The 23,744-nt window shown below is 37.1% G+C and overlaps 1 protein-coding gene across 1 annotated transcript in view; it reads right to left on the bottom strand.

Annotated features, from left to right (window-relative positions):
- Window positions 1-458: 458 nt before the first annotated feature.
- Window positions 459-23,744, bottom strand: part of NKTR (natural killer cell triggering receptor) — a 57,403-nt gene continuing 34,117 nt past the window's right edge. The window contains exons 7-17 of the mRNA XM_012665503.1: window positions 18,753-18,782; window positions 18,041-18,186; window positions 16,823-17,045; window positions 16,002-16,157; window positions 13,410-13,497; window positions 12,766-12,911; window positions 8,618-11,506; window positions 6,222-6,317; window positions 5,452-5,508; window positions 4,837-4,938; window positions 459-3,332 (exon numbers count right to left, since the gene is read on the bottom strand). Coding sequence (XP_012520957.1) covers window positions 3,245-3,332; window positions 4,837-4,938; window positions 5,452-5,508; window positions 6,222-6,317; window positions 8,618-11,506; window positions 12,766-12,911; window positions 13,410-13,497; window positions 16,002-16,157; window positions 16,823-17,045; window positions 18,041-18,186; window positions 18,753-18,782 — 4,021 coding nt within the window. The 3' untranslated portion in view covers window positions 459-3,244. The remainder of the gene's footprint in view (window positions 3,333-4,836; window positions 4,939-5,451; window positions 5,509-6,221; window positions 6,318-8,617; window positions 11,507-12,765; window positions 12,912-13,409; window positions 13,498-16,001; window positions 16,158-16,822; window positions 17,046-18,040; window positions 18,187-18,752; window positions 18,783-23,744) is intronic.

Below are 23,744 nucleotides of genomic sequence, written 5' to 3'. Positions count from 1 at the left end.
GCTAAAAATATCACCATGAATGTTTTCTCTGGGAGTGAGTGATTTGTGCAGTACTATCTGGTGAACTGCTGTCAAGGAGGGAAATGTGGAGGCTGCAGGTAAATGGACTGTCCCTAGGCAGCAGCTCACAGATGGATGGGACATATTTCTTCCTCAGCAAAGATACCTTTATGCAGGTCACTTCAGCTGGATGACCACAAAGCCTGGAGGAAATCTGGAGTGTCTAGCGGGAGGAAGACAAGCACCATTAATGCTTATCTGTGTAGGTTCACATCTCTGCCTGACATTCTCTCTACACCCACCACTAACACTCAGCTGGGAGAAGAAGAAAATGAGCTGCAAAGAGCGATCAGGTCTCTCCATTGCCTGGGTCAGCAAAGAGACTCTGTGTTTTCTTTTCCGTTTCAAAAGATTATTTGAAGTCTGAGTGAGTAGAGAAAGATGAAACATGCACAGACTTAGACTAAGTATATATTTTAATTTCTACAAGGTCCCCTTTTCAAGTTTTAGGGAAATTTAATTGAAGTGTATACAAATTAGACATTGCTAATATGTACAAAAGTATTTTCTACAGTTTTTGAACAATACTAGCTATTTCATTTGCAATAAACAGGACGTTACAAAAACAGTCCAATAATGCATTTTCTATTAAGAAGCACAATACACAACTTAATTCAGTTTTATTAAAAAATAACTTCAAAATACAGAACAATCCCCTTTAAGAAGAAAAGCTATTTCTGTAGTTCACTTCGGTGAACACACAAGTTGAATGCTGCAGCAGAGGGCTGTCCTTTTCCATGGAGACAAGAAATGAGGCTCCTAGGGCCTATCTTTTCAGGATAAAAATCTGCCCACAGCTGAGACAGGCAAAGTTATTGCCTGTGGTGGGCAGAATCTGAAAATGCCCTTCCCCCTTTCATGGGCTAATCCCCAGAACCCATGAATATGATGAGACGAGATACCACTCCTGAAATTATGTTAAGTTCTATGGCACAATTCACCTTAAACTACATTATCTCTGTGGGCTTGAGCTTATCATGTGGATCCATAAATCAGAGGAGGAAGGCAGAGAGATTTGAAGCATGAGAAAGAGCAGGACTTGAAGGGTCACTGCTGGCTTGAAGATGGAGGGGACCACACAAGGAGGAATGTGGGCAACCTGAAGGATCTGGGAGAGAGACAGGCCTCTGGCTGACAGCTAGCAAGGAACTGAATTCTGTCCACAACCTGAATAAACCTGGAAGCAGATTCTTCCCCAGAGCCTCCATCAAGGAATGCTGCCCTCCCAGTCCTCGCTTCCAGCCTTGTGAGACCCTGAGCAGAGAATCCAGCTATACCATGCTGGACCCATGAGCTACAGAACTGTGAGCTAATAAATGGGTGTTGTTTTAAGCTGCTAAATTTCGGGTAATTTGTCACACCACAATGGAAAACTAATACACTGCCCAAGAGTAACTTTTCTTAACCTAATTAGTTTTGGCAGTTTCTGTTTGGGTTCTGAATGCATTTTTTCCCCACTGAGTAGTATTAATCTCCTCTGCAGGCAACTTTTGAAAACCCTTAATATGAATCACACATTGTTTTATGTTCACTATCAAGTACTGTTTGTTTGACTGAAGTCCTGTTTTCTAATGTACTTTTGTCTAATGACTTGGCAAACAACTAACCACCTAAACCCTGTTTTCATACCTTCTGTGAGTATAGTTTTAATACATCCAAGGTCCACCCCTCCATCCATTGAGGGTTGTCAGATCCCTCCAACTGAGGGCTCTTTCCCACTTCCCAAATACACCAGGCGAGGCCTGGGGTAGGACGGTGCAGAGTTCTACATCAAACATCCAATATGAATTTCCCCTGCATAACTGGATTAATCTGGCACTAAGGTGATTAAGTACACTTGGGGCAAAAACTCAAAATAAAGATTAAAAATTCAAACTAGTTTTTACAGGTCAAACTATTTTTGGAGGAACCACCCAAAGCCATGAAAATGTGTAATTTATGCAGTACCCTCAACCCTGCTTCCCCTGTCTCTGATCCTAGGTTTACTCAGGTCATGCAAGGCTTCATTCAGTGTGGGTCACAGCGGAAACAGGAAAACATGCTGGCTAGAATCCTTCAGCTGCTGTTGTAGTCTATCCCTTATTTGAGAGACTTAAAAGTAAAGCCCTGCAAAACATCTCCAGGGTGGTGGCAGTTAGATTTTGGTGTTACTTTTGAAGTCCATTCTTCAATTCACTCTTCCAGAGGCACACACATACAGCAGGTGTGGGCGGCCACACACCTCCTGTTGCCAATCCTGCCTGCTGCAGGGGACCCCCCAACCCACATGTTTTCTTGAGAGAAGCCCCCTAAATATTCAAAGTGAAGACAGCTCAAAAGAAACCACTTTTGGTGCTAGTGATTTAAAAAAAATTCTCTCTTTTTCAGTATTCTACTGTATGGTATATAAGAACAATGCTTAAAGAGGCACCAAGAAGTACCAAGCACCAAAGCACGAATTGGAATAGAATTGTTTTTTACAATTTAAACTTCAGATACTATTTATCAAAAAGAACATAAAATATTAAGTTCTTATAGACAGTGAAAGTATTTATAATTAAGGCTGATTTTTCTTCTTAATCTTGCCCACAGCCTGCAGTAATGTAGCCTCTGTGGGCTGTATGACCACTTCTCCTGATCCTCTGAAACAGCAAAGAAGGAATGAATAAAGAACCCCAGAGCCACTGCCTTATACTCCTGGCTACCAACAGTATCAATTCTGGGTGGTTTGTTTTTAAAAGAGCACATATGTACAAGACTCTCTGTAATCGGTATATAAATATTTGGCCGCCTTTAACAGTTCTCCTTCACAGTTCTATGCTTGGCAGCATATATGCTAAAACCGGAAAGACAGGCAAAAAGAATCTGTATTCTAAGGAATACATGAAATGGAGAGAAATAGTCTTAAAATAATATTGCAAATTATACTTAGATAAATTTCACAATTTCTTGATTCAAGAAAATGAAATTCATTTCCATAGTTGCCTACTGTAAAATGTGGCATAAAAATATTTTTAGGAGACATGTCTGTATTCTAAATTCTTCTGCGTACATGTAAATGAATGAGTAGCTATTAGGAAGTATCTACCTTTGAAATTCATCTCTAATATTGAAATAGAACAACAGATTGCCATTAAGTTTCTTAAATTTTTAAGTTACCAGATATTTACAAATAAGATATAATTCGTATCAAAAAAGGATGTTTTCAACTGTATCTGCTGCTCTCACTGGGGCTCCGGTGATGAGAGTAACTTCGGTCACTTTCACTGTCAGAGCCATAAGATCTACAACTCCTGTGTAACAAAACAAAACAAAATACACAAAAACCTTTTAATTATCAACCCTTTGAATTTCTCTTATAGCTTCTTTTTTGATATGAGTTACTGAAAAACGACTGATGCAGCATAACACAAAGGGTGAACAAGTGGGGCACTGACTATGGCAACACTGTGGACTTTTCAAAGATGTTTTACAAATAGTAATATCAAGGTTAAGATAAAATAAACATCATATCTTGGGAAATTTACTTAAAATCCATTCATGCAAAGGAGAATAATTTTCCGTGCTACACAACATGAACATCAACATTTGATTAGATCATCTAAGGAAGTAATGAGAGAAAAGTACATGAATAGTTTCATTAAAGATATGGAAACCAAAATGGGGGACCATGAACAGGACCACTGGAACATTGAGTCAAGAGAACCTGGTTATGGTTACCATTCAGTTATTTTGAAAAATATTCACTGAGAGCCAGTAATTTTGCTAGATGCTGGGGCTTTCCCCAATAAAAGTAGACCAAGTATAGTTCTCTGGGGCTCCGGGCTAGTATTGAATGGTGGGTAAGACAAATAAGTTAGGGGCAATGAGAGCACCAAGAGGAGCAAAGGCTGTCTCAGAGGCACCCTGGAGGGTCTGTATCTCAGGTTTACTAGTCAGGGCTGCCCGGGTTGCAGTGAAGACCTGAAGGGTAGGTGGGAACTGGCCATTTCAAGAAGCAAAAGGGGAGATGGTGGAGAGGGTATGTGTGTTCCCAGGCAGAAGGAAAGGTTCCAGCCCATTAAAGGAGGGAGGCCAGAAAGAGTCCGAGCTGGAGTTGGTAAGCAGAGGGACCTTGCATGCAATGAGCTAAGGAGGCTGGACCTGACTGAAGGGAATAACGAGTCCTTGAAGAGTTTCAAGCTACAGAGTATCCGGATTACACTGATATTTTACAAGGATCACTGTAGTTGCAATAGGTGGGGGCAAGTAAAACCAGAAGCCAGCAGAAAGTGACATTACAAAAGTCACCATAGACTTTTGCAGTAGCCAAAATGTTATATAAAACACATGTATTACATGAAAAAATTAATGAAATAATTAACAAGATATCTTATGAAATAATTAACAAGATATAAACCTCAATTCTGCTGCTGAAGCAAATGATGATGACTTTATATATTTTTTTTTATTTAAAAAAATGTCAAATTGGCTATTTCTAGCAAGCAGTCCTATTTAAGCCAATGGACTCAGTTTGGGTGGCCTGCTCTCTTTACTCTTTCTAAAACAAAGATTTGTCCAAGTATACATGAAATTTAAAAACCTATTTTAGATTGAAACATGAATAATAACCAACAAATATTACCTGGCAACACAATATATAGGCCACTTTTAGTAGCTGCTTGTGGGTTGTTGACCTTCAAGAAGAGAAAGTATTTCCATCCTTGGAGGGTTACACTTTCTCTTCACTAGCAGCCCATCACCTCACACACCAAGTGCCCAAAGTAACCTGCACTGCACTCAAGGAGAGAGACCCACCGGCTCCGCCGATTGTAACTTCTGCCTCGGTGGTAACTGTCACTCCTCTGGCTTCTACTTTGACTCCGACTCCTGCTATAATAGCTGTCGTAAGTGTAGGACCTGCTTTAACAGCAACAACACACATTAAATTTTCCCCAATACTCATATATTCCCATTTCCTTTTAGAATCTTAAGAGTTTTCTAGCTTAGAACATGGGCACTCCATGACAGTGTGAGGACACATTTCCATAATAAGTACTGAAAACATTTAACAAATTATCCCAAATCAGACTTACCATATTAAAGAGAAAAATGCTAATTTCTTTTCTGCATTGAAAAATATCACAAAATTAATACCAAGTTAGTTTGATTGAATCTGGTGGATATTAGGCAATTATATTCAATAAACACCTGCCATTACAATTTGACATTAATTGTCATTTTTGACACTGGAATAAAATGGACTAACAGATAAAAATTGTCAAAAAGATCTCATTTAGAAAGGATATGATTTCAGGAGACAAATATATGCATTTAAGTTATTCAATAAAATACAACACTTTGAACTAAGAGTTTATAAAACAAGGCCTTTCAATTCTGCCCCACAGGTAGTTACCCAATCCCTGTTCATACCTGGACCGACTGTGGGGATCATATGAACTGCTCCTGGATCTGCTCCTGCTGGACGTCCTAATATTAATCACACAAAGGACCATCATCTTATGGATCAGGAAAGGACAGGCCATACCAAAAATCTAGACATTTATTTGCCCATCAAGGTGAAAATACAGTGAAATCCCAAGCTATATTTAATATCAAAAGTATACTGGATTTTTTAAAGAGCCTATTGGATTTCATAAGAAAGATGAAGTTTTACGCAGTTCTCTGAGAGGCACGTGAAGAAAGTCACTGGGAATGCTCTAAACTAGGTGAGGAAGGGGAAAGGTCTGCACAGGTAGGACACTTGTAAGTAAAGTAAAGCTGCAGTAGTAGAAAAAGAGGGAAAGAAGCTTACGAGAACTAGAAATCTGCTGCCCCACCCCCCCATACTTCTTCCTTCTGGTCCCCTCTCTGCAATCCTCCTATCCCAATTTCTAACCCATGTCAAGAGATGATTACAGGTGTGAACTTAGGTTAAGGAAAATGGATGTGAGGGAGGGGGAGATGGGAGGGCCTCTTTTAAATATTTCTACTGTTTCTCTTGCCTCACTCTGATAAGATCCCATCCTAGGAATAGCCAGAAAGAATTCCATAGCTCTTTGAAAGAAGAAGATAAGAAAATAAGCCAGGCTGGTGTTCAGTCATGACAAGATTCTTCTCAACAGCTAGCCCACTCTGCCTATGCAGCTCTTGAAGAGTGGACATGATGGAAACCACACTACGGGGTGAGATCACAAGCTTACCTGTGACTTTTGTAACTGCGGTAGGAACTGCTCCGGCTTCTACTTCGGCCTCTGCTGTACCATCCTCTACTCCGACTTCTAGAGTAGCTTCTTGAACTACAGTTAAAACAAGTGAAAAAACAAATAATTATATTAACTCCCCATGGTGTTAAAATTATCGGCAGGGCAGGAAGGGGAAAACACAACAAGAGGAAAGGTCTCTGACAAAATCCTCACAGTAGCTATGACAGTGACAGCTAATGAGGCAATCCAGGAACAACTGTGGTTTAAATCAAAAAGAATGAAATAAAGAAAAACCAGAAAAGGGTGGTACAAATATATTCATAGGAGCTATATTCATAGCATCAAAAAAGGAAATAATTCACATCTCCATTAATGGCAGAAGGGCTTAAAAAGAATTAAGGCATAGACATACAATGAAACATTCTAAAGTAGGAAAATGAATGAACTACAGCTACACGTATCAACAAAGATTTATTGCCAGAACACAATGTTGAGTGAAAAAAGGCAAATGTAGAACATCTATATATAGAAAAAGATTTTATTTATAAAAACATTTGTGGTAAAACTATAAAGAAAAACAACAAAATTATAACAAAAGTTTAGAATAATGCTTAACTCTAGGAGAAAGGAAAGAAAATAGAATGGCATGGTACGTCAAAACTCTATTTTTAAAGCTAGATGGCAGGTACATGAGTATCCATTATTTTTTTTTATACTTTAATCATTTATTTTTTACATTTTTTTAGTAAAATAAATAAAATCTTAAGTAGTACAATTCTGCCCCTCTGCATTCACTTGGCCCCTCCACCCTTCTCCCTCTACTTTAAACCTTTTAATCGGGAACAGAACAATACCTCTGTGTATAGGCTACTTATGTAATATCATGACAGGTTTTATTCAGTATACACTTATGTTTTGGAAGACATAACCTGCTTCCAGTTTATCTGCAAGAAGATGAATACATTATGTTCTAATGAGATTCTAGTCATTTATTCAACCAAAAATTATAAAGCCAGACGATGTGAAGTGACTGAAAGATGAGGAAAACACAGTCCCTGGCTTCAAGGAGCTCCCAGCCTAGTGAGGGAAATCAGGCCCAGGGAGGCAGGGCAGTGCCCAGGCTTATCCATCTCAGGCTACTGTCTGTTAGCTACACAGCCCGAGAACAAATTCCTCAGCCTTTCTATGCCTCACTGTCTTCATTTATAAAATGAAATACTACCCACTCTAAAGCAGTAGTAGGAAGGTAAATGAGGAGAGTGGCCAGCATCACCAGCAGCTCAGAGTTGTCTCAGTGTAAATCATAAGGCAGATCGTGAGCAGACAGCAAGCTGGAGTAGCTCAACAGGCAACTGCATCTGGCAATAGGAACTCAGAGAAAAGGCCGGGAGGAGGAAGAGGAGCCTACAACACAAGGATGGAATGGTCTGGGAGGGAGGAGCACGGGGCTTCCAGAAGGGCTGAAAACATGCCCTGGCACTGGCCATGCACAAGTACCTGAAAGCCTTAGTCAGTTTAGTGAGATGGGGGGAGGGAGGGCACGCAAGACAGCAAGCATGCAACGGAGGAGTAAATGGGAGACAGTTATCACAGATAGTAAGTGGTGCTTCCTTTTTTAAGAAGTCTAGGTGAGCAAGAGAAGAAAAAGACTGATGAATAATTGGAAAGGAAAAAATAGGCAAAGATTCTTATATTTTAAGTTCAAATGATGAAAGTCAAGAACAGTATAATAAGGGATGTGAGCAATTAAAAGACAGGTAAAACCATAAAATATTTATAAGGAAAAAATGCAACACAACTATTAACTTCATACCATTATCACCTTTTTTAGTTTTTAATTCTCGTTCTCTGTAATATCTATTCTATGCTGATAACAAAAGTTAGATGCAACTTGAACAACAATAACTAATCTAAAGATAATCATTTTTACCCTTCCCCCCACTCCACCTAAACAAAGATCAACTTGGGCAGATAACTTTGCCTCTCTGCCCCTCACCTTTCACATGCGTAAAAATGGAAGGTTAGATTAATTAATCTGTAAATCTTATATATTCGAAAATTCAGGATTCCCTTCTAAGGCATGACAGACTAGAAAGGGAGCAGCCTCATACCTTTAAAGATGGAGAACTCGCTGCCCATCATGGCAACTCATTTCTACTGCTAGAGAGCTTTAACTGATGGCAACGGTTTTTTACATGGAGCCCAATTTCTTCTCCTGAAATTCCCACTCCTTATGTCCTCAATCTGTTCTCCAGGTCACACGGAACAAGACCCCTTATTCCCTTCCAGGTATTTGGAAATAGTGATCCTCTACCTAATTCTGATGTTCTTCCAAGCTAAACAATAAAAGACTCTTTCCTTGGGAGAAAAAAAGGAAAGAGAATATTGCTCACCGATAAGAAGATGTAGAACTTCTTGATCGACTTCTTGAGTGACTATAGGAGACGGACCTTGTTCTGTGTCTTGACTTGGTTTCAGACTGACTTCGAGATCTACTTGGACTCCTGGATTGGCTATCACCATCCCGACTTGGTGTCTGCTCATCACTTGAACTCTCCTGATTTCTTGGTCTCCGGTTTAAGCGTGCTGTCTTTCTTACTTCATCAAAGAGAGACCCAGGCCGAACTTTATTCTTGCTTTTAATTTCTATTCTCAAGCCCTGTGGTTTCATTTCAGGCACAGTGGTCAATGCCTTAACTTCCACAGCACTGGAGGTGATAGCAGTAGGTGCTGCTAGGTTCCCCACACCTTGGAGGGGCTTCCATTTCTTATCCATGAGGTTGACCTGGCTCTTCTCAGCCACCTCCTTCTTCTCAGTACTTTCTCCGGCACTGGCAAAGCTGGCAGAGCTGCTCTCCTGTTTTTCTACTTCACCCAGTGCTTTGCTTTCGGACACGCTGCTTTCCTGTTTTACTACCTCTGTTTCGGGATTTTCCGTTTGCACATCCTGCTTCAGAACAACACTTATATCCTGGGTGTCAAGCTGTGACTTTCCTAGAGGGGAAGCCCCCTCTACCTTTGCTGGGGAACTCCTATCAGGAGTGCAAATTTCCATGTTGTCATCTGTTTGAAGTACATCCTCCACTCCACTGGGGACACTTTCTTCGATACGCTGAATGTTTTGAGGAGAACTGGCTACATTTTCCTCAGTATTTAAAGCTGTGGGAGAAATTCTGAGTTTATTATCATCTTTAGTAAGCTGATCAAGATCTGATGAAACAGTCACTGTATTATGTTTACTTGAAAGGTTGCCCTCTTCACAGGATTTCTCGATTTTTGGAATATTATCTTTTATGGTCTCACTGTTTTCAGAAACTTTTTTCTCTTTTGACTCCTGAGTAACTTGCTTTTCATTAATCTCCTCCTCCTCCTCTTCACCAAATTCTAGTGGAGGCTGCCAGTGAAATGCTTGTTTTCGTTTTGGAGCCTTGTGCTTTTTGTCTTTTTTCCCTTTCAATTTCTCTTTCACTTTTTTGGTGTGCTCCCTTTTAAGATTTTCCTTGGACCCATGTTTGTGCTTCTGTGGCTTTCCTCTATTGTTCTCTGAATTGGAATAGGGCCCCTCAGAATCAGAAGTTGATGACCGCTGTTTGCTTGTTTTCCAAGTGCTGTTATCAACGGGCAGTGAAGTATTTGCTGACGATTTTGTTGTAGGTTTGGCTTTGATGTGAATTTCACTGACCTCTGATTCAGAATCTGATGTGGCCTCACCTTCCTCCTTATCAGAAGATGGCCGAGAATCATTTTTACTGTTTTTAGGTACATCTCGTTCTGAATTTGACTCAGAATCCCATTTACTCCCAGCATAATTCTTCCTTTTGGGCTTACTGCCATTTCTACAGTGATCAGAAAGATTCTCTTTCAAAGTTCTTTTTTTTGAAGGAGGGCATTCCCGTTCAGGCTTGGATTTCTCTTCATCTCTGTTTTTTTCTTGCTTATTAGTTTTTATTTCCAGTTGGCCCTGCTTCTCTTTTTCTGGGGCTGACTGTGTAATCTGAACACTTGACTGTTCACTGTCTGAAGAATAATCTAAAGATGACCTGCTTTCACTATACTTTCTCTGATGGGAAGACCTGTCTCTGCCTTTGACATATTTATTGCGAAGTGTCTTTTCAGAGCTGCTGCTGTGCCTTTTATTTGAAGTGCTATTTCTTTTCCCACTGGATCTAAGTTTCCTCTTGGCTCGTCTTCCATCATCGCTGCTAACAGAAGTGTATGAAGATGATCTACTACACTGTGAATGATCACTGTATTTATTTCGTGAATGAGATCTAGATGATGGAGACCTAGACCTTGAATGTGAACTAGCTAGACTATGTGACCTTGTGTACGATCTGGAATAAGACCTACTCCTAGAAGATCTGCTCCTTGACCTTGCTGAACTTTCTGAACTTCTATCACTGTATTTTGAATAAGCACTCCGATCACTTTCTGAATTTTTTCCTCTTTTGTGGTAGGATGATGAACTATCAGTCTCTTTAACATTTGCTAAACTATAAGTGCTTTGGATGGGTAGCAAATGGGTTGTTTTAGCTTTCATTTCCTGAATTCGCTCATAAGAGGGCTTCCAAGGTTTCTGTCCAGGCTTCCACCTTGAAGGTGGGGGACTATCACTTAATGGTATTACAGGAATATTTTCCGCTACCACTGGTTGTACTACTACATTTTCATTTTGTGGCACTGTTGCTCTTAAAGGTTCTGTTTTAATTGGTTTACTTTCACTTAACTGAGAAGCTATTCTTGGTGATTTTGATGCTGTCCTTTGGTGCTCGGATTTGGAACTAGATCTGGACTTTGATCTACTTCGAGAACGTGATGAGGATTTTGATGCGGTCCTTGATCTTGAGCTTCCTCTAGAATAAGATCGTGAGTGAGATTTCGATCTGTATGAGTATCTGCTGGAACGGGTTGAAGAGCTATGAACATCTTTATCAGATTTAGACCAGTCCCTCTTTGATGAGTGATGAGATGATAATGAGGATGAACGAGATCTCCTTTCTCTATCACAAGAGGATTTCATTCGTCGAGTGGAAGATTTTGAGGATTCTATGTCAGAGGGTATAACAACCCTTCTCTTCTTAGTCTGTTTGTGTCGTCTGCAGTGTTTCTGCTTTTTACCCTTTTTTTTATGTTTAACCTTTTTCTCTTTTCTGCGTTTCTTATGGTGACTATCAGAGTGTCTTGCTGTACTAAGGTCTGAATAATATCCATTATAGGACCATGATCTGGATCTCTGGGACAAGCTTCTTTCATCCCATCGGCTTGAACAGGGGTCACTTAACCTATAGAAAGGGACATAATATGCATGCAGTTATTTATAAGCATGTTTTCTATGCCTTAAAACACATCTGTTTTGAATGCAAAAGCACTGACAAAGCTTTGTTAATAAAAAAGTTCTCGACTCCATCCACACTTTAAGCAAACACAGGAAGCATGAGTGACAGAGCTGGTCTTGACTTTATTAGAGATACACACCAACAACTACTGACAGATTCACTTGCAAAAGGAGTTTTTTTAAGCTAAGCAAAGAATTTCAAATTTGATAGGACAATGTTTTTCAAAACCAAACCAACTAATCACAAGAGCACTGCTGAACTCAAAGCACAAGAGTTCCTGGCTGTAATCCTCTCACAGCCCTCTCTCTTCAGGAGAAATTTTTGAAGGAAAGTCAAACCAAGTTTCCAAACAATTTTGTTGGTTTTCTGCAGATACAAGATAGCTGCCCAAATTTTTTTTAAGAGAAGGCTTTTTCTTAAAAAGCTAGCACAACTATTCTTTTCTCTCTGCCTCATGGAGGAAATCAAGACTTTTTGTAGTTAAACTACTTAAAACAGAAATTGAGGAAAATGTACACGAAAATAGATGCAGGTTTTTCATCTCAGTGTAATTTCAGGGCTTAAAACTGAAAGTTCTCAGTACAACTATGTCTAAGCCACCTCCAAACAGTAGATGCATGCTTTTTCCTCCTTCTCCCAATTTCAAACCCCTCTGCAAAATGACTACAGAAAAAATGACAATTCTATCATAAAGAATTACACAAGGTCCCACTGTTATATTTTTCACTAGCTATTCTGGGGCCAGCCCATTCCTATAACTGATATTCCATTGTGGGGTGTCACTGAGGGTAAGAGATGAGTATACTTCTAAAGAAGCAAAACCTTCTGACCTTGAGGTCAGAAGTTAATGCACGCGCTAAGTACAAGTTTTCCTATCTACTAATTAATTCATCAGTGACTAAGAGACCTGGCTCGGAAAGAATCTGCTATATAATTTTTAAGTCTTAATTATTTCTAAAATTAAATAAGAGATCTTATAGCTTTTGTGAAGGAAAACAGAATTTTGACTTAAACGCCCCCGCAAAGCCATTCATCCCACCTAGTTAACAGCATGACGTTCACGAAGTATTCCCAAATACATTCCTTTTGGTCACAGTCTAATTCTGACTATGAATCTTTAATGAAAAGTCCAAAATAAAGTCTCTATCCCTTTAATATTCAAAATATAGCATACACAGGATTGTGCTTATATTCAAAGCTCTTACTTATCTCCTTTACTCCATTTTTCTCCACTCGGAGGTCTGTATGCTCTTAATCTCTGCATTTCCTCTTTCCAGTGAGGAGGAGTTTCACTGCTGTCATCATCATCTGACTCAGAACAGGATCTTGATCTTGGAGGTGTATGGTAGCGCTTTAAAAACAAAGAAGGGAATAACTATTTTAAAAATGCCTATCGATGAGTCTGCTATACAACAGAGTTAGGTAAAGCCCAATCTCAGATCCTATCAAAGGCAATGATTCAAGTACCAAAAGGATGGTATGAAGTTATTTCAGACAGAAGGCATTAAAGGAGGTGGGAAAGGCTGAGATTAACCTATGATCCCATATGAAATTTTCCTCTTCAAAGTCCTGATGGTTACACTCATTAGCCTAGATTATTCAACATACTAAGATTTCTTAGCATACTCACTGATTGTTCCATGTGTTCATTTCATACTTAATTACAGCCATTCAAACACAGCAGTAAACTTTGTTATAACAGCAGTACCTTCCCATAACTATGGAAAATACAACTAGTTTCTTGAACAGATTTTGTATTATACCTAAAATTATAGCTAGGATTTTGCCTATAGGTAAAAAATCTTCACTCTTTAGGTAAGCAATTTGAAAAAAGTCTTAACACACATACAATTGTGCCCCTTCCTTTTATCTTCCGTCCAGACTTTGATACAGATGGTTTCTGATCACTTACAATGGGTGCAACATCAGGAATCTTCCTAGAAAAGAAGATTGTGATGAAAATTAAAAATAAGCAAATGCTGGGCATTTTTTTAAATTATATTATTATTAAGGGCCCAAATGCAAAATGTATGCCCTTTTAATACCAAAATACTTCAATTATCCAATACCTTTGTAGGATGAGGCATTCCACATAACCTAATTTTCTAAGGAAACTCTTATTTATGACAAAACTTAAAAAAAAAGTAACCCAATTGCTTAGAAACACCATACTAGTATCTATCTTTTAAAGCACAATACTACCTTTAAACAAAATCTTTTTTTTTTTCCTTGTCAAAACAGTGGTGTTCTAAGGGAATACTGAAGTATTTCCTGACTCTGATGCTTAATTCTGCTTTATAGTTTCTCCCACTCTACTATAAGCTACCTCTCCTCCAATGCTTTGAATCCGCTCCCTTATCACATGGGTAATACTAAGGGTATCGTTTTCATGACACCTACCATTCTTCTTGCATAAGAGGTCTTTTTACACCTCAGTTTATCTTGTGCCTAGTATTATTAAGATAATGGCTAGCTTTTATGGGGCAATTACTATGTGTCAGGCATTATATTAATAAGCATTTTAAAAATACATTTTAATTGTGGTATTTTATATAAAACATATAAAACATAGAATTTGCCACTTTTAGCATTCTAAATGTATAGTTCAGTGGTATTAATTACATTCACAATGCTGTGCAACGATCACTACTGTCTTTTCAAAATTTTTTCATCACCCCAAATAGAAACTCTGTACTCATTACACACTAAGTCCCCATTCCTCACTCTCCCCAGCACCTGATAACCTCTATTCTATAATACTTTCTGTACCTATGAGTTTGCCTATTCTAGGAAACTCATATAAATGGAACCATATAATATGTCTTTCTGTGTCTAATTTCAAAAAGAAAACAAATTTCCACAAATGTTCTGTTGACAAAATTTTAAATATAATAATAATAATCTTTGTTTGTAATACAGGTCTACTAATGAGGATAATTTTGTTTAATTAGGGTTCAAAGTTAGTGTTCCTTATTAAAACACATAATGTTAATGCTGTTCCTCTGGTAATGCTGATCTGTAATGAAATTTTATGTATTTCATCATTCATCTTTAAAAACATCTTTCCACACGGATGTCTGATATGTGTAGCACATGAAATATTGGCAAGTTGTAGCCATATCACTAATTTAGTGTACCCTGTAGCAGTGTAAAGAGATGAGAGCACCACATACAAACTCTGTTGCAATTACTCAGTTCTGCTGTTATAGCACAAAAACAGCCCAAGAAAATATGTGAACAAATGGGTGTGGCTGTGTTTCAATAAAAGTTCATTTATAGATAATAAAATATAAATTTCAAATAATTTTCAAGTCATAAAATATTATTTTTATTTTTTCCCCCAAACATTTAAACATATAAAACAATGTTTAGCTCATAGACCATATAAAAACAGGTAGTAGGCCTAATTTCGTCCATGAACCATAGTTTACTGACTCCTAGCATGTAATACTGAAATTGATCTTTCATGTTTCCTACCTTCTGAAAGCCAAATGGACTTGATCAATGAACTTGGTGTTTTGTATTGTAAGAAACGTCCCATCAAAATTTATTCACAAGCTACAATTTTTAATAATAAAAACATTGTCATGTTAAGCTATTAATTCAAAGATACATACCATTTTTTATTAGCTTTTTAAAATAAGACAGTATCAGGTATAAAAATATTTAATGAACTAAATGATCACTTTATGTAAAGACCTGACTACAAACAGGGACACAACTTCTCAGCTATCAAAATAACTCCCATAAGGAATTTCTTTATTACACCAGCCATTTTGGTATTTCTGTTCATACATCACTTTCTTTTAATAATTACGAACGTGAGTCTAATATACAAAATACATTAAATACTGTTTTTTGAGACCAAATCTAAAGCCACACATTAGCTTTTGCAATGCAGAGAAATTATCTCTGAGCAAGTTCACAATACTAACATATTTATAATACTAAACTACATCTCCAATCACCATGCAATTAATTATGCACTATTCAAACTGGAATACATGTTTCATCACTCGATTGGATCCAAAGAATTTAACTAACCCTCTGTACTGATAACCAAAACCTCATCCCTCTAATGAAAAGCAAAGGCAGGAAAATCAGTAATGAAATCTTTCTGGACCTAATAAGAACTTTTCCCCTAACAAAAGAGAAAAAAAAAAAAGAAAGAAAGAAACAAAGAACTTTTCCCCTGATCAACTTGCCCAACCTCCTGTCCCTACTAGTATAATGTGAATTCTGAAAGGTAGGGTACGTATCACTCATTAATCTGGTATCTCCCATATCTCTTACATATCATTCATTAATCTAATACTCCCACAGAATCTTGCAAAGTGTTTTGAACATCGGTCCTATTCAATAAATGAGTGTGGAACTGCAATGAGCTGATGGAACTGTCTGTCAGAGAAATGAAAACATAGAGCTTAGTCACCCTACTTACGGTTCAGGATCCACAGTGACAACAGGCATATCTCTTCTCAGTAAAAATCGGTTCTCTGGCACTGGAGGAATTTCTTCTGGGCGCACCACAGGTTTTTCCCTTTTAGCATTTGAATCGGCCGACCTTTTTTCATTGGTATCACTCCTCTCAGAGTGACTTAAAAAGAACAAACCAAGACACCAATTAAGGTGTGTAATGCTTGCATTTCATAATAATAAAAGCACATAAAATTAACATATTAAAACAGCATAACTACTGATAGCCTACAAGTCTCACTCAAAAGGGTTCTTTAATTTTCAGAGAATATATAAAACATCAACCCAGTGAAAAACCCAGAGTACTAAAGTTTTGAAATGAAAACTGTCAAATTTTTTTCTTTTAAGAGTTTCTTGGATTATTTTCACCTGAAACAAATCTTTGATATGAAATGCTTATGCTACCTATTCCTAGATTTGCCAGATTTGAATTTAGATAAAGTTCAAAAATGTTATTCCTTTTCAGCAACAGGTAATAAAACTGAATTTATGGATTACACATACCTTTTCCATTTCAGGGTGTTTATTTGCTTTTTTTTTTAAAGAGACAGTGTCTCACTTTGTTGCCTGGGCCGGAGTACAGTGGCACAATCATAGCTCACTGCAGCTTCGAACTCCTGGGCTCAAGCAATCCTCCTGCCTCAGCCTCCCAAGTAGCAGGACTACAGGCACACACCACCACGCTCAGCTAATTTTTAAATTTTTTGTAGAGACGGGGTCTCGCTTTGTTGACCAGGGTGGATATTTGTTTTTTCAGTTAAGATTACGTTGGTGTTTTACACTTACCCTTTTGGGCTCATTACATGTTTATTCCTTGGCTCTTCTGAACTGCTTGCTTCCTTTCGCCTCTTTTTAGAACGTTTAACTTTTGGCCTCCTTTTGTGTCTCCTTCTTCTGCTTCTCTCATGTTCAATTTCACTTTCTGAGGATGACTCTGAAGAGGAAGAGGAATTGGAAGAGGAATCCGAGTCTTCTGAATGAGTTGGTTTCTTCCTTTTTTTCTCAAAAACTTTTAAGAAATATTTACAAAAATATTAGTACTGGACTTCCATGCCTACCTTTCAGAGTAAAAAAATGTAATTACGGAGTATCATAAAACATACTTTATATATAGTAAACTAAAAATGAAATCTAAATAAACTTTTTTTCAATTGATAATACGATTGCTGGTAAGACTTTACAGTAACAAAGCCCTTGTCCTCATCAAGCCTATATGCTAGTCAGGTTAGGTAACAAGAAAATAAATAAATGCATGATATGACAAATAATATTAAGAATTCAAAAAAAAGCAGAGTAAAGGGAATAAATAGGGAGAGTGGGGAGTAGTTTATGATAACATTTGAGCAGGAACCTGAAGAAGCAAGGGAGGGGGCCATACAGACATCTTAAAGAAGAGTGTTCCACACAGAACAGCCAGCACAAAGTCCCTGAGTGATTGGCATTTCTAAATAAAGGTCAATGTGACTAGAAGGCAATGAATAAGGGAAAAGTGGTCAAAGAGACAGCAGAAAGCCAGACTTCTAGGACTTTACAGACCACTGTCAAGACTTTGAGAAGGGAGCCCTTGAGGGTTCTGAGCAGGAATGACATGGACGTGAAGTACGGTTTGACGGGACCACTCTGGTTGCTGATCAGGACATACCACAGTGGGCCAAGGATATAAACAATAAGACCAGTTAGGAGGCTACTGTTGCTGAAAAAAGCTTTTAGGACACAGACAAGGTAAACAGTTGTGAAGCTACTGCAATAATCCAGACACAAGATACCAGTGGACTGGGTCAGGCTTGTAGCAAGGGAAAGTAATAAGAAGAGGTGACATTTGACAAGATTTGCTGATGGATTAGATGTGAAGGGTGTGGTATAGAGGCATCAAGAGTTATTGCAATACCTATTAATAGAGTGAATTTTTTCCACTACTGAAATCCAGGAGGTTAACTTTAAGTTATAGTCTTCAACAATGCTTTACTTGTGTCCTAGCTTCCTTCACCTCAGAAAAGCTCTTACCATCTTTTGTCGATTTTGTGGCAAGTACCCCACAGTCAATAACTCGCACATCTGCATAAGGTCTGCTTGCAGCATCAGTTTTTAGATTTTCAATTTGTTCGATTACTTCAAAACCAGAAATAACCAGTCCAAAGACAACATGCACCCTGTCACAACACAAATTTTAAAAATGACTGGTTTGATAATTAAGCTATGAACAATAATCAAGACAAATGTAATAAATGACATGTCCACAGACCTGAAAATAAAACCAAAGTGTTTGATGTATGAAGCAACTAGAAGGGAATGAGAACTTGAAATCTGTTTCTTAAAAGGAAACAATTACTCAAACTAGGCCTCAGCTTTCTAACTTTAAAACAAAGGTTCCTTCCTAAGTCTGGACTGTAGAATTAAAACAAACAAACAATGTTTCTTAACCACTTTAGGGTAAAGAGTCTGGTAACAGTCAGACTGCACTTGATATTCAGAAACTGTCCTCAAGATTGCACAGCTGAGAAGCCCATTCATGGGCACAGTTAAAGACCCCTTTGGTGACATAAGAGCCATGGGATCTCAAAACTTCTACACTCTGTGATCCTTAAGAAAGAGCTTAGCCATGAGAGATTAACCTAGACATCAAGAGTGCCCCCTTGAGGGGTCACCCATGGTCCAATCAGTCTTTATGCCTGGCCACCCAAACACCTCCCCGAGGTAATAAGAATGTAATTCTTACCCATCCAGGTGTGGAGCAGGTTTTGTGGTACTGTATATAAACATCAACACAAAGATGATGTCAAAAACGATGTGTTCAGGTGAAGAGAGCAGAGAAGTTTAAACACAGCATGTAGAGAACAAAGTAAAGATAAAAACAAATAGGGGAAAAAGTTAAACATGATATACATCTAACCTTAAAACCCCCAAACAGCAATAGTAGCCATTTTACTGATAAAAAAAATTCAAGATTATAATGAATTATAAAATCACCTCTACTACAGTATATATATGTATACATAATATATGAAATAAGTTTGATTTGACTTATAGCCATAAATATATAGCATAAATACACATTAAAATTAAAGTTACTCTCAAATCCAAAACAACAAAAAACAAAAACAAACATAAAAAAACCCAAAATTTATCAGCATAATTAAATAAGAAAAAGCACCTGTTATTTGCTCTCTGGAAAGAAAAATGTGATCAACACCTGCCCCACACACTTAAGTGAGTTTTTCTATTTGTTATTTCTCCTACTGGGTCAGTCTGCCTCTTTTAGTCAGGCAGAGGTAGGCCTCGGAAGTCCTGTTTTCAGAACTTCCTGCCCCTCTTTCTTCACCCAAGGTGAAACTCTGACACAGCAACTCTGAAAATGCAATAGGGAGAAAACCTTCAATCTGCCAACACTTCTGACAGCAAAGTAATGATGGATAACATTATACATTTTAAATTCCCATGGCCCAGGAAACACCCAACCAGCTTCTTCTACAGTGACAAACTGTCAGACAGTCACTCTTGGGAAGCCTATGGGGTACATATGGTTAAGGTATTTTTAACATAAGCTGGTTTTCCCATAGCAGTTTCACAGAGAAAATTCAAAAGCAAATAATTAGACTCTGAATTATACACCACAAGCATCTTGGTTTATAAGAATGAGAAACAATATTTGAGAGACAGAAAAGGTCACTGCATATCAGGCCATGTTAAAGCAGTGAATTGTACGAGAAGCTCCCGTATAAATTTTTATATTCATTTTAAGGCAATTCTAAGATATGTAAGTTAAAAAAACACAAATTTAACCTTCACAACAATGCTAAAAATCTTTATTGTACAAGGAATTGTAATGCTTATACTTACATTAAGAATATTCAGTTCTGTAAGAGCACTACAGAATTTAATTTAAAAAATTAAAATGTCAACTTAAGAAGTTCCAGAATTTTAAAGGAAATACTAAGTTTTAAAATCATGAGTCTCAAATATTCCTCAGAAGACTGAGAAGTGATAATTCAAGCCAACATAATTAGAAAAATAAAAAAAAGTAGCAAAAAGACATAAAGAGAAGAAAATGAAAATCTAGCAAATTTGTGAGCCACTAATGCTTAAACCATTACATTAGCATCCAGAAACCACCTTGGACAGTAACTTTAAGATAGAAATGTGCTTCCCATAATTATAAAACTTTACCAAAGCACACTACAGAAATCGGTACAGGTGCTAGTGAGTACACTGAAACATGTAAAGAATGCTTTTAAAAAGGTAAAATTTTTCTACAATGTAAGAGATCAGTCTCAAATATGCAGAAGTGAAAACAATGTTTTATGATTAGATACATTCCTCTTCCTCTCTCACGACTCTCAGATCTTGTAGTATGGGGAAAGCCACAGATTTTTTGAAAACATACAGAGGCCAATTCAATTTGCCATCTTGGCTAATAGGAATGCTGTAAAGACCATCATATGGCAAACCTTTGGAGCAAATGGTGAGATAAAACATTCTAGCTAAGTGTAGTGATATAGCAACATACTACCCGACACTCAATTTGAGGATGGAATAGCTATCTTTATGACATTCAAGCTTGTTTTTAATTCAAACGAAAACTGAAGAATAAGCAAAAGTGGTTCTTTATTGCAGTAGTGAAGAAAACAAATGATGACAGGAACAACTCTTTGTTTCAAGGACAACTCTCAGCCTGCCCATGGTACCTCAACTGATGTGAATAATTTAAGCCCATTACTTGCATCTGTAATCAGGATGCAGAAATATAAATTTGTACTTTAATTGGGTTTGACTATATATTAAAAATACTGAAAGTATTTAACAGAAGGAAGCCCACTGGGGTTCTCAGCCTACATTCCAGGAGTAGAAATCCCAATGTAAAGCAGGCTTACTGGAGCTGGGCTAATACTAGACATGGATAAACAGAGGATATTAGCCAAATGGGGTTACAAAAAAGGCAGGGGGAAACAATATGTTCAGTCCAATCTATTCAATTCTACTAAGATGGGCAGAGGTCTCATCCCACTAATTCTTAATTATATTGATCTTTCAAAACTTTCAATTTTCAAAAAGTTATATTGATCTTTTAAAGAACTATTTAAACAACTGTGCAGTGATGACATACACTCAGTAAGTTTAAGTTTATATATACTTATGAAAATATACCTAAAGGAGAAACAATCACAAAGAACATTTCAACTTATAAGACCTTTTAATATTTATACATTTCTATTTACTCTTGTTATTCAGAGACACTAGTTTTCTAGTTTCCCCTTTCCCCGATTCTACTTAAAAAATATATGTGCAAGGGTTCATTTAAACTTTATAAATCCTAGAAATTAAAGTGTCACTGTTACTCCCAAAAACAATCTACGGTTTTATACTATCATCAGAGAATCTTTTGACCTTATGCAGAAATGACTAGTTCCACACTGAAATGAGATCTAAAACCAATATATAAAATATAACCCCACTCCCCCACCAGAAGATGTGTAGGAACTTGGTGGAAACAAGCCACTGAAATCAAAATATACTTCCCAGGATTAACCATGAACAATAAAACACACTTGTTTTACATGTATTGCTGCTATACAGATCAAGCAGAAAGTTTTTTTTTCTTAAAATATTTCAATGCACATAACAATAGGATTAAAGAGATAAAGGCAAAGAAAGAAAGAAAGAGAGCCTTAGAGTAATGAGACATTACCTTTGGAGGGCACGATGTAACACTCTTTCTGTAAATTTTACACAAAAATGGCAAGAAATAAATTGTAATACACTTTTAAGACAAGACTGAATCTATGTTTTAATATCAATATAACTTCAAAATTAAATATTTTTCAAGTTTTATGCAAAGCAAGAAAGCTTTTTAAAATGGAGGGCTCTAAATTTTCTTTCATATAGGATATTTATGTAGAGATGAATCATGTTTAAGAAAAGCATTGTGGCTGAAGTGGGAATCTGTTCAGATTCTTAATATCGTAATACCAGAGTGCCAATAAATAGCTACTAACAACACATTATATTTCCTTTCACGAATCCCAGAAGCTAGCTGAGACAATTAACATTTTTCTCAAAAAGAGAATAATATATCTTGAGTACACAGATAAATATAAAAATCTGAATGCCCAGAAAGAAGCAGTTACTACCAGTTGAAAGCAAAAATTTCATTGGAAAAAACTGAGTTAAGATAATCCAAAACAAATAAATTTCAACAAACTTTTTACTAATTCACTTCAAATAGTTAAAGAAACTTCCATGTTTCTACATTTGAAATCCTTCTTCAATCACACATCACAAGAGACCACTTTCAACAGTCAATGAGCAAATGTCTGGGCTGTAGTTACTATTCGCTCACATTACATACACTTTGAAGTTAAGGCACTGAACATAATAAAGTAAAGCAGCATAACTAGAATTTTAGGGATCTTCTCAGAGGATAAAAAGGTAAGAGAGATGAAAGCATAAGAGTATGCTATCAAATCATGGCCACATTAACTTCTTTTCCTGTCTAATCTTTGATTTTCTCCTTATAATGGATTTCTTTTATCAAACCACACATACTGACCAATTTTAAATGTATTTAAACTTAAAACGTATCTACTACTACTCAAACTGAAACCCTGTTATACCATGGATAAAGTGCTTTATAGGAGTTCTTAACATATTAAATCTTGAAATATTTAAAAATAAGCTTTAACTTTTTGTAAAGGCATCAATAACATGAATTATTGTGAAAAATGAACACGTTTAAAATAATGTGCAGTTTTCAATGAATGTTGTGAAAAATAAGACACTGTAAGTGTAAAGTAGTACATAAGAGGGAAATAAAGATAACTTATTTCTGTCTAATTTACCATTACCATGCAATCTCTTTTTCCTTCAACTCCTGAAACTATCACACTGTCATGGAAGAGGCACCAAATTGTACAAAATGACAAAGCTTATGTAAGGGCAATGAAAACTAACCAAGTAAATTTTACAATGCTCTACCTATGTGTTCCAAAAGTCACCAAAATAGAAGGACTTTCTAAAATTCAGCACCAATGTCACAGTAATATGCATCAAATGTTACTAGACACAAAATTTCTTCCACATTGCTAATATATATGTCATATACACACTAAGTCATATTGAGCCTGAACGTTAGGAATGGTTATTTGCTATTCAGAGAACTTGGCCTATGGTTAAGTTTTATGAACATCTTTGCTCATGAAAAAATGTGAAATTAAGCTGTGAAGGTATTATCCCAAAAAAGGAAGGAAAAAGCTAGAAATCCTCATGTTATTAACACTTACTAGCATTTCTTCTCATATAAATGTATGAATACTTGGGTAGAAAAGGCGTTTGCATCCCAAATCTACTTTTGCTACCCAAAATGTCAATGTAGCTTTATAAACCCCTTAAAACCAACCACTCCTCAACTCCCCATGCTCTACTATTCTAATCAGCACTCCTCTCCCATTCCAGTGAGTAGGCACTTGCAAGTCTAATTGTTAAATGATATAAAACATATTCTAGAACTTCTTATGTCCCCCGCCCCATTGCCCTATTTATAACAGTTAAAATAAAACAAACATTTTGTTTAAAGTTCAAAGTATGGCTTTTCTGTATGGTCTTGTTTTCTTATGTTTTTGTAATTATCATGACAGCTAACAGTGGCCAGTGACAGGGACTGTTCTCCAAAGCCTAGTACGTTTCTCTACTCCAAGGCTGTGGTATAAGGATTGCA

The sequence above is a fragment of the Propithecus coquereli genome, unplaced genomic scaffold (genome assembly GCF_000956105.1).
Source record: "Propithecus coquereli isolate 6110/MARCELLA unplaced genomic scaffold, Pcoq_1.0 Scaffold1, whole genome shotgun sequence".
In the NCBI taxonomy this organism is placed as follows: domain Eukaryota; kingdom Metazoa; phylum Chordata; class Mammalia; order Primates; family Indriidae; genus Propithecus; species Propithecus coquereli.
The sequence above is the reverse complement of the archived record's forward strand: the minus strand, read 5'-3'. Positions and strand labels throughout refer to the sequence as shown.